Source organism: Medicago truncatula, chromosome 2, assembly GCF_003473485.1.
Source record: "Medicago truncatula cultivar Jemalong A17 chromosome 2, MtrunA17r5.0-ANR, whole genome shotgun sequence".
Taxonomy (NCBI): Eukaryota; Viridiplantae; Streptophyta; class Magnoliopsida; order Fabales; family Fabaceae; genus Medicago; species Medicago truncatula.
In genome coordinates this window covers 17,900,054-17,911,482 of record NC_053043.1, presented here as the reverse complement: position 1 = coordinate 17,911,482, position 11,429 = coordinate 17,900,054, and the positions used below count along the sequence as shown (strand labels likewise).

General features: G+C 33.8%; 1 protein-coding gene across 1 annotated transcript; it reads left to right on the top strand.

Moving 5' to 3' along the window:
• The first annotated feature begins 2,688 nt into the window (after nt 1–2,688).
• Nucleotides 2,689–4,918, top strand: LOC25486445 (hevamine-A). The gene is made up of 2 exons (XM_013608023.3): nt 2,689–3,245; nt 4,168–4,918. Exons 1-2 carry the CDS (start codon nt 2,731–2,733, stop codon nt 4,637–4,639), a joined length of 987 nt encoding a protein of 328 aa, XP_013463477.1. The 5' UTR covers nt 2,689–2,730; the 3' UTR covers nt 4,640–4,918.
• The last annotated feature ends 6,511 nt before the right edge of the window (nt 4,919–11,429 follow it).

Here is an 11,429-nt window from a genome sequence, read left to right as displayed (position 1 = left end):
GCTCAGTTCGCCACAGCGAGCAAATCCTACCTGGCGAGAAAGCAAAATTATGCAGAAGTATAAAAGCTCATTCCCTCATTTTAGAACATATCTTATCATTACTTTAGAGAGAGAATAGGGCGATAAATACTGTTCTTCATAGGGCAAGAGTGATTGAGTGTGGATTCATCAAGAACCTTTGAGAAATCAAGCTCTTGGCACGGATCTTCATCTTTTCTTCCACTTTTGTAATGTTATCATGACAATGATCAGCTAAATCTCCTTTGTTGGGATTAGAGGTACTTGATTAAGCTTAGAATGTAATCTTTTGTTCTTTAAATATATGATTCTAGCAATTTATGTGATATTGAGTTTATTCTTGCACGACCAACCTTATCCTCAAAAACTTGCCCAGCAAGTAAAAAATCGTGTCACGTTTTCCCAAAATTATGTCACGATTGGACACCCTGAAAACCATGCTCACTGCCTTGAAAATCGTGCGACGATGCCAAAATCGTGTCACGATTCCAACATTCTCAACTTCACAAAGTTGAAGACATACACAACAAAATATATATGTATATTAATTATTCAGGCTTGTTGTATCCCATCGCAGACCCAGGTTAGGCTGGTGGGATTTTCTCAGATAGAAAATCCATACAACATTAATAATGAAGATTCATGCTAGTGGGACACGAAGATTCATGCCAATGGGATGGGATACTTTCAATAAGGATGGCCCGCACGATGACAAGATGAGTTTGGTGTTAGCCTGATACGATAGGAATTTTCACCGGTCAACAGTGGTATGTGGCTGGGGTTACTCCACCCGGTGCATGCCGTAAAATGAACTCGGATAATATTGTTTGTTCTACGCTAACCTTTTAACATAATAATTTATGAAATATGATATAAATATGACAAGACTTATGATAATATACAGTTAGCGATCTTAGATTTCCCCCGATCGCTATGATATGCAGAACATAACAGTAAATCATAAAATTAGGTATATGTATAGACGAATGACGATCATAGGTTCCCCGAGATTGCATATAACCTAGAATAGGTGGAACTCACTGAGACATCATGTCTCACCCCAGTCCCTCTGTTTTTTCTTTCAGATGATCGTTGTAAGAAAAGGCAGACATGAAGCTGAATGATTTACCATCATATACATGTTTTGTACCAGCCATAGATAAATTCTTATGTATTTCAAATATGTATCAGATATATGTATTTTATAGATGTTAAATTTATCAGATGTACGAACTTGTAATGATGCTTGTATTCATTCGAACAAATCTTGTTGTAATTTTAATGTATCCAGTAGTAAGTTTAATACGCATGCTAAATATTCTAGACAATTTAGTATGGGTGTTACATCTGCCTTGAACCTCTAATGCCTGACCCTTGCCTTGTACCACTAACTTCTGAATGAATAAAAGTGTGTGCAAAAGTCTATATTTATAGTGCATCATTACTTAAGGTTTAAGAAATGAAAATTGGATTTTTTTACCACCGATACAACAAGGAAAACAAGCAAAATAGCATTTTTCCTGCAACCATGCGCAGCACGCATAAAGTGACACACAGGGGCGCCTGAGGCAGTAACTCTAGTGCAAATTTTGCAGTTTTTGTCCCTTTTTCGAGCGTTTTTCCGCCATGAAATGTCTTGGAACTTGGGATGAATTTTCCCCAACTTGTACTGTCTTCAAAAAAATTCTAAGAACCACCGATTTTCATTCTTCATATCCTTGATCTTTCATGTGATGTCTTATTTTGCCAATTTACATGATTTTTCACTAAAAAAACTCAAAAGTACACCTATAGTTAATAGAATAAAGTTTCATCTTTTACTCTCGTGCTCTAGAGAAATGAAGAAATCATTTAATATTATTTTTGACAAAATTTTGAGTCACAAGAATGAGATTTTGTATCTATTTTCTTGCCTCCAAAGTTTCTCTACTTATAGAGAAATTTATGTTTTTCGTCGAAGAGAAACAACTATTTTAAAGAGTTTTTATATTGCTTATTACAAGAAATTATATACCTATATTGTTAATCAATAGACACAATAGTTACATTATTTCAATGAAAGATTACACCCTTTGTTGAACATCTTTATTTAATCATTTCAACTTTTCAAATATATATTTTAAAAAATTCTCCAACAACAGTTACATCAAGAGAACAATCAGATTATAAAATATATCAATGGTGAACAAATTGATTTTTACTTATTATTTTATAATCTCTTTGCTCAAGTGGTTGGTGCATATATGATGTGTAAGGTGAGTATTGTAATTGCAACCCCCCTATCCTAAAAATAACTCACGTTGGTGTTCGGAATGTGATTTAATTTGATGTGAGTTAAATCACGTAGGTTATACACTAACGTGCGTTAACTCACATCGGTTATACCAAACGTGATTAACTTACGTTGAAGGTATTTTAGTCGGTTCATGTAGAAGTGAACAATTTTGTACGAGAGAAGAGCAATTTTCAAATAAGAAGGAAGCAGTGGTCCATACAATGTGGTATATATTGGGACAATTAAAAAAAAATCGAAAAAAACGTGTCCCAAAAAGTCTATTTTGTTGGGCTGGATGCTAAGTTACTCAATATTTACCAATAGTTTTTATTTACCATTAGAATAAAATAAATGTAGATAACCTTATCAGAGACCTTATAAAAGGGTTGCTCAATCGATCTACAGTAATCAAACTAGCTAAACACAAAAAGCACAAAATGGATACAAAAAGGCAAGCATTGCTACTTCTGTTAGTCTTAACAATATTTCCCTTCACTATCAAAGCATCTTCAAGTGGTGGCATTGCCATCTACTGGGGCCAAAACCTAGGAGATGGCACCTTGACATCAACATGTGACACTGGTAATTACGAGATTGTACTCTTAGCTTTCCTCAATGTCTTTGGAGGAGGAAGAGTCCCAAGTTGGAACTTTGCAGGTCATTGTGGTGACTGGAGCCCTTGCACAAAACTCGAACCCGAAATAAAACATTGTCAACAAAAAGGTGTCAAAGTTTTACTTTCCCTTGGAGGTGCAATTGGATCTTACTCCCTTAGCTCACCAGAGGATGCTAAAAATGTTGCTGATTATCTAAATGCTAAGTTCCTTAGTGGTCAATCCGGTCCACTTGGAAGTGTTACCTTAGATGGAATTGATTTTGACATTGAAGGAGGTACAAATCTTTACTGGGATGACCTTGCTAGGGAACTTGACAACCTAAGACAACAAAACAGGTATATTTTTTGAATGACAAGTTTTAGCATGATAGTACTTGTAGTACAACTTGAAACTATAAAACTAAAAATATATGTAAAAATAAATATTAAAAAAAAAATGAAGAAAAAGTTGACCACATCATCCCATCCCACTTTTATAAAAAGAGATTCATAAACTATACTCCTAGTAGAAGTAGAACATTTCTTAAGAGAATCATTGAATGTACAAAATAAGATAAAATGAGCTTAATTTTATTAGTTTTGTTTTATTAATAGTGGTTATTAATAGAGTAGTTAGTGGTTTGAAATAAGGGGTGCCAATTTAGTTGATGATGTCTTCAATTCTCTTTGATTTCTTTATGCTCTTAATTTAGTAAAAAAAGAAAGTGATTTGAGATACAATAAATACATTTTTTTTTTTAAGGAATGATAGAATAAATACATATATACTCTTATTTTTTGAAAGGAATACATATATAATCCTATTAGTGAAAAAAAAAACAAGGTAAGTAATGCTTAACTAGTATTTTAAAATTATTGCATATGTGAAACTTAATATGAAGTAAAAAATACTTCTTACATGTTATAGTGTTATGTCATGTTATATATTGTTCTGTTTATACTTACTATTTTCCAAATCAGACACACCCTAATCTCGTCTATAGTATACTTCTTTTCAAAATTTATGATGATTTGATTTTATATGATACAAAAAATGCTAACAAGTGTTCTATATGTTTTCTACACATTGACGAAATAAAAAGCAACATTTTATATATAAACTTTATCATTGTTTTCTTTTTTGAATCCTTAAAAAGTGTCCTAAGAACTTTGTTCGCCTGACTCATATAATATTTATCATTAAAAAATTAGCTCCCTATTATTTTGAATTCGTTTTGCTTACATCCTAACTAACAAGTCAACCTTTTATCTCTTGCAGTTACTTTTACTTGTCTGCGGCACCCCAATGTCCTAGGCCAGATCACTACCTTGACAAAGCTATTAAAACTGGCTTGTTTGATTATGTACTTGTTCAATTCTACAATAACCCTTCATGTCAATATAATCAAGCAAATGGGGATGCTACAGACCTCTTAAAATCATGGAATGATTGGACATCTTCAGTTCTACCAAATAATACCGTTTTCATGGGACTACCAGCATCACCTGATGCAGCTGGTAATGGTTATATACCACCAAATGATCTCATTTCTAAGGTTCTTCCTATCATTAAACAGACTTCAAACTATGGAGGAGTTATGCTTTGGGATAGATTTCATGATGTTGGAAATGATTACAGCAATCAGATAAAGAAGTATGTTAAACGACCTGTTCTTCGATTTGTGACAAAAGTTTCCGAGGCAATAGTTGGATCTATCTCAGCATCTTTGAACTCCATGTTTCCGAATTAAATCATATTATACGCGTAGTTTACTATATATGTATGAGTATGGAATAAGACAAAACTCAGATCCTGTACGACCAACTTTACGATGGTTATAGATCGTTAGATTAAGAAAGAAAAATGAGCAGGATCACTTATTATGTAAGTACCTTTATGCTTATTATGTACCTGTTACACTTTGATTCCCTCTGGTTTCATGTAACCCTTGGGAATCAAAGCATCTTAACTTATGTATGTACTGGAAGTCACTTTGAAATTTGAATAAAATTGAATTGCGCGTTTTCAACTTAAAATTCTAGGCTTAATACATGCTTTGGTCCCTTAACTTATTTTTGAATTTCATTTTGGTCCCTTAACGTTAAACTGTCTCAATTTGGTCCCATAACTTTACCTTTGTTTACCTAAGTGGTCCCTTTGGGACCAAATTGAGACAGTTTAACGTTAAAGGATCAAAATGAAATTCAAAAATAAATGTTAATAAATGTTGTAATTTTGAACTTATTTCTGATTTTCTTTTTACTGTGATAATTAATTAGCTTTGAAATTTTAATATACTTATGATAAGAATAAGTAATTAGAGATAAAGAAAATCCTTTGATCCCTTTGAAATTTTAATATACTTCCAAGGTAGGTTATATCCACGTCGATGAAGTTGAAGATTTTGATCCCTTTAAAAATCCTTTAGACAAATTTCACACACGAATCTGTTTGTTGCCATCAATGCTTTTGGTGATAAAGATATCACTTTTGCTTCAGGGTCTGCATGTACATATAATACAATCTATGAAACACTAACATAGACACAAAATATTGATGCGGACACATATCAACACGATTAATAACTCGAGAAAAAAATTAATTTATTGAATAGAAACATATGTTTTGATTTGTTGGAAACTGAACAACCTTTCAATATGAAGTGTTATATGTTACATAGTATATAACAAATCATTTGCTTCTTAATTATTATATAAAAAAAAGGCCTAATACATGATTTGGTCCCTTAACTTATTTTTGAATTTCATTTTGATCCCTTAACTTTAAACCGTCTCAATTTGGTCCCATAACTTTGTCTCCGTTTACCTAAGTGGTCCCTTCTGTTAAAAAAACTAACAGAAGGGACCATTTAGGTAAACGGAGGCAAAGTTATTGGACCAAATTGAGACGGTTTAAAGTTAAGGGACCAAAACGAAATTCAAAAATAAATTAAGGGACCAAAGCATGTATTAAGCCTAAATTCTAACTAGTCTATGTAATTCACAAAAGTGTATGAGCTACATATAAACACAGCTATATATTTTTGTAAGTTTTTTCGTAAAATATTTTCTTAACAAAATATGTATTATAATGTGAACTCGAGTAAATTTTTTTAATCTGATGAAACATCAGTACGGGGTTATACTGAAGGTGAAAAACACAAGAAGGGGGGGTTGAATTGTGTTTTCTTTTTCTCTTAAAAAATACTTCTTCTGATAAAACTTCAGAAGCAGTTTGATTGCTTCTGATGAAATGTCAGAGTCAGATTGCAGCGGAAAAGAACAGAGCAGAGAAAAGAAAGACAAAGACACAAGCAGTTATCCTGGTTCCTTCCACAACACGGAAGTAGTCCAGTCCCCCTTGCACTTCCAAGGAGATTTCACTATAATCACAAAGATTACAACTGCTCAATATTTTCTAAGTATGAGACTTCACAAAAATGCTCAAGCACACACGCAAGAGTCTTCCAATGCTCAAGCACTAAGCAAGAGACTTCTAATGCTCAAGCACGCAGGCAAGAGACTTCTAATCAAACAAAAATACAGAGAATTGAGTTTGAGTTGAACACTTGATATACAATCAGTGATGTTCACAATACAATACAGTAAAGACTCTAGACTTTGAATTTCTAAGATGTATCAAATCAGTGCAGAAATTCAGTGTGCTTTGTAGAATCAAATTGACAGAGTTTTGGCGCTTTTGAACTTATGTATCTCTGTCTCCAATCTTCAAGTCTTCACTCCTTTATATAGAGGCGTGAAAGAGACGTTGAGATAATCAGCACGTCTAAAGAGTCGTTTGAAATCCTTTGATTATCCACCAGTGATCCTTTGCCTGATTTGGGTGTAGTCCTTTGAAGAATAAGCTTCAAATTCATTCCCATCTTGAACGTACAAATTCTGCAGGCATGGCTGTTGTTTTGTCTTGTAGCGTAGACAGAAAACAGAGTAGTGGAGGTAGTGGTTGTACACTTGTACTTTGTCAACTCTATTAACGAGAGACAAGTGCTCAGTGCTATCCATATATCCGTTGATACCTCCCTTTCAATTCTTCGTTCTTCTTGGATAAGACTGAATTGAGAATCAGCTACTTTGAATCTTTAGTTTGATTAAAGGATCAAACGTAGCTTCTGGTGAAGATATTGCTTCTGATGAAAACTTTTGCTTCTGATGACCTTCTGCTTCTGATGACGTCATCACTTCAGAAGCACTTCAGCTTCAGGAGCAGTTTTCCTCAGATGCTCAAAATTTCTTTTTCTTTCCATTGTTCTTCCAAGACCTATTGAAATAACTTGAGTAGCTTTTGGTCCTGTACACTTGAACAATTATTAGTAATAACCAATTGACAATTTTTAATACCTTGTTATCATCAAAACTTAATAAGGTTCATTGTGAAACACATTTTGTTCCAACATATACTTGATGGTTGTTTGATTTTTAGGGCAACAAAGGAAACATGGCAGTTGTTTGAAGGTAGTAAAAGGGAGTAGTATGGACTTCTGCAAGCTTATGTGCATAAGTTAATTAGAAGCAATAAGCTTCTTTCGTGAAGATGAATACAATACAAATTCCATAGTCCCCACCAAAATTCAAAAAAATTTATGTTTGTCCTAATGCATGTAGAAAAGGTTTTATGGCGGGATGTAGGTCGTTGATTGGTTTAGATGGATGTTTTCTGAATGGATATTTTGGAAGGAAACCATTGTCTGTTGTGGTACAAGATTAAAATAATGCAATTTTGTCATTGTTTATGCCATTGTGGATGTAGAAAATAGGTATAATTGGAAGTGGTTTTTGACACTATTGCATCAGGAGCTTGTCCTATGCCAGATTACTACCTTGACAAAAATTATAGGCTAAATTGCATTTTTGGTCCCTTAACTATTTAGGTAGTATTGGTTTGGTCCCTTAATTAAAATTTGATTTATTTTGGTCTCTTAACTTCTCTCTGTTATACATTTTAGTTATTTCCGTTAGTTTTAATTAAAAATACGTTAGGTTTTCTTCATCTTCTTCTCTTATTTTTCATTTTCATATCATCTCCATCAACCTTCAACAACAAAAATCTCAGAAGAAAATGAAGAAAACCTAACGTTTTTGAATTAAAACTAACGGAAAAGACCAAAATGTGTAACAAGGAGAAGTTAAGGGACCAAAATAAATCGAATTTTAATTAAGGGACCAAAGCGATACTACCTAAATAATTAAGGGACCGAAAATGAAATTTAGCCCTTTAATTATACTACAACTTTTGGTCAAACTTTACATCTTAAAAGGAAAGTGAAACTAAAATTGGCATAATCCAAAAGATCACATAAGCTGTCGATATAGCAAATTCAATACATCAAAATCAAACCAAGACTACATGCATATAAAACTCAAATATATGTAGGATCTGAACTTTTCTAAAGAATTCCATCACCACCAATTGTAATGACAGAGTCCACATCATTTTTAGAAGAAAAAAAAATGATAATAAAGCAAATCTGGACCGGTTACTATTGATTTCATAAGGCCGTAGGTAAGACATTTTATCAGTTCCTAATAAGTTCTTTACCTAAAGCCACAGTAGGTAAAACATTTTATCATATCTCAATAAGCTCAGTACCTACGGCCAAAATCCTTAGTTAAAACCAAAATGTTTTGTGCAAGAGCCAAAGTTCCATCACTATAGGATATAGCGATGGAACAAATCCGTAGGTATATCATAACAAAAAACAGCCGTAGGTATAAGTTAATCTTTATGCAGCAGAAATATATGATCTAACCTTGATAAAAAAAAAAAAAAAAAAATCAATATATATATGATCTAACAGTTTCAACATTTCTACATATTGAACTAGAACTAATGAACAACTTACTCTTTTTTAAATCACAAAATCATCGTGTAAAACGCGGATCATAAATTATTACTATTTGTTTTTCAAAAAGAAAAGAAAATCATAAACTACTACTGCATGTTACTAATATAGCTGTCTCTATATTAGTCACTACCAAAAAATGTTGTCTCTATATTAGTGACTCAAAGATAGGGATCTCACGTGAGAGAAAATTTCTATTGGTGCAAATCCCACTAATCACTCTTCGAAGTTAGAACAACCAATCAAAGAACTACACGTTATTAGAATTAAGAAGAAGCTGGTTAAAAATAAGAATATTTTTTTAATACTTTTTAAAAAAAATAATAATGGCAATGCCCTCCTGTCATGTAAATGCCCTAGTTTCTAAATCACAGGGATTAAAAAGAAGCTGGTTAAAAAGGGGCAGCCATGTACAAAATTTCATTAAAAAAATAAATACAATGAATTTATGAAACAATGAAATCAAACTTCAATTATATTAAAAATTAATGCCAAGTCTTACAAGCATGTGATATTATAAAGTGTTAAGAGTCTCACATCGGTTAGGAGTTGACCTGACAATTTGTTTATAAGTGAGGGCAATCCTCACCTCACAAGCCGGTTTTGTGGGGTTGTGCTAGACCCAACCACGATTTCTAATATGATATCAGAGTCTCTTCACGATTCTTTAGGCCACCTGTTATTAGGTTTCTGTTACCGGGCCACCCGTCATTTATGTTCACACTTCAAATTATGTGCAATACTGAGCGTGAAGGGGTGTGTTAAGAGTCCCACATCGGTTAGGAGTTAGCCTGACAATCTGTTTATAAGTGGGGGCAATCATCATCTCACAAGTCGGTTTTGTGGGATTGTGTTAGGCCCAACCACGATTTCTAATATAAAGTAACTAAAAATGACAACATAAGAGTATCATAATTGAAATTATTTTCATTCAACTTCTAAATCTAATATAAACTCAAGTAATAACAAGAAGACTACGATGAGAAGAAGAGCTCGTGCGCTATCCTTGTTAGCCTATTCTTTAATAGATGTATATGTCACACTATTATTTATTTATTTTAATTAAATAAATTAGAGCAACTAGTTTAATCTATTCTATGGAAGTGGGAAAGCATTTCCATGGACTTTGTTGTTGCCCTACCAAAAACTCAGAGGAAGTTTGACTCTATATGGATGATCGTGGACAAGTTGACGATCAGCTCACTTTATACCACTACGAACTAACTACAATGTGGCTAAGCTTGCTGAGATTTATGTTGGAGAAATTGTCAGACTCCATGGAGTACCGGCTATCATTGTGTTAGATAGGGATCCAAAGTTTACTTCTCACTTTTGGGGAGCGTTGCAGAAAGCTTTGGGTACTGAGTTGAGATTAAGTTCTGCCTGCCATCCACAGACAGGCGGACAAACCGAGAGGACTATTCAGACATTAGAGGACATGTTAAGGGCATGTGTCTTGGACGATCGGGGAAGCTAGGACAATTTGTTACCACTTATTGAATTTACCTACAATAACAATTACCATGCGAGCCTTGGAATGGCGCCATACGAGGCTCTGTATGGGCGTAAATGTTAGACACCATTATGTTGGTACAAGGACGGTGTGAGAGCATGTTAGTAGGACCTGAGTTGGTACAACAGACGACTGAAAGGTTAGGTTAATCGATGAACAAATGAAGACGTCCCATAAAAGATGGAAGAGTTATGCAAATCGACGGAGGAAGCCTTTGGAATTCCAGGAAGGTGATAATGTGTTTCTAAGGGTGACACCCACTACTGGAGTGGGTAGAGCATTGAAGTCCAATAAGCTTACTCCAAAGTTTATTGGGCCATATCAGATTCTTCGACGTGTGGGATCACTAGCATATCAGATTGCCTTACCTCCAAATTTGACAGGTCTTCATGATGTGTTTCATGTGTCGCAGCTGAGAAGGTACATGGCTGATAGTTCTCATGTTATCGCACCTGACGACATCCAGTTGAAGGAAAACCTTTCTTTTGAGGTTCCTCCAATGAGTATTGGTGATAGGAGCGTGAAGTACTTGCGGGGTAAGGAGATTCGTCTAGTCAAGGTAATTTGGAATCAAGCAACTGGAGATACTACATGGGAACGAGAAGATAAGATGAGGGAGCTTCATCCTACCTTATTCTTAGATGACTAGTTTCAGTGACGAAACTCTTTTTAGAGGGTTAGTATTGTAACACTCTCTATTATTTATTTATTTTAATTAAATAAATTAGAGTAACTAGTTTAATCTATTCTAATTATTTATCTCGTTAGCTGCATTGATTGGTAATTTTGGTATGATTTAATAGGATAATCTTCTACTAATTTGTGTTGACGCCTTTGATTTAGTAAGTTGTTTTACTTATTGAATGCATTTATTTTATTTAGAACAATATGGTATGGTTAGATTACTATGACTAATAGATAAATTATTTAGCATTAGTTAGGAGAACCGGTTACAATGAGAATTGTGTAGAATTCTATGTGATAATGATGACACATAAGGGAAGTTGCAAGTGTGCTAGATTAGGGATGAAAGAATGCCATATGCCAGACCAAACAAATGATGTAAATAAAAATAATGATAATAGGAAACTAATTAAGGAATTAGTGGAAGGGTTGGACGTGTGCAAGACTTTAAATTTTATAACTTCTCTGCATGTGTGCTTGGTC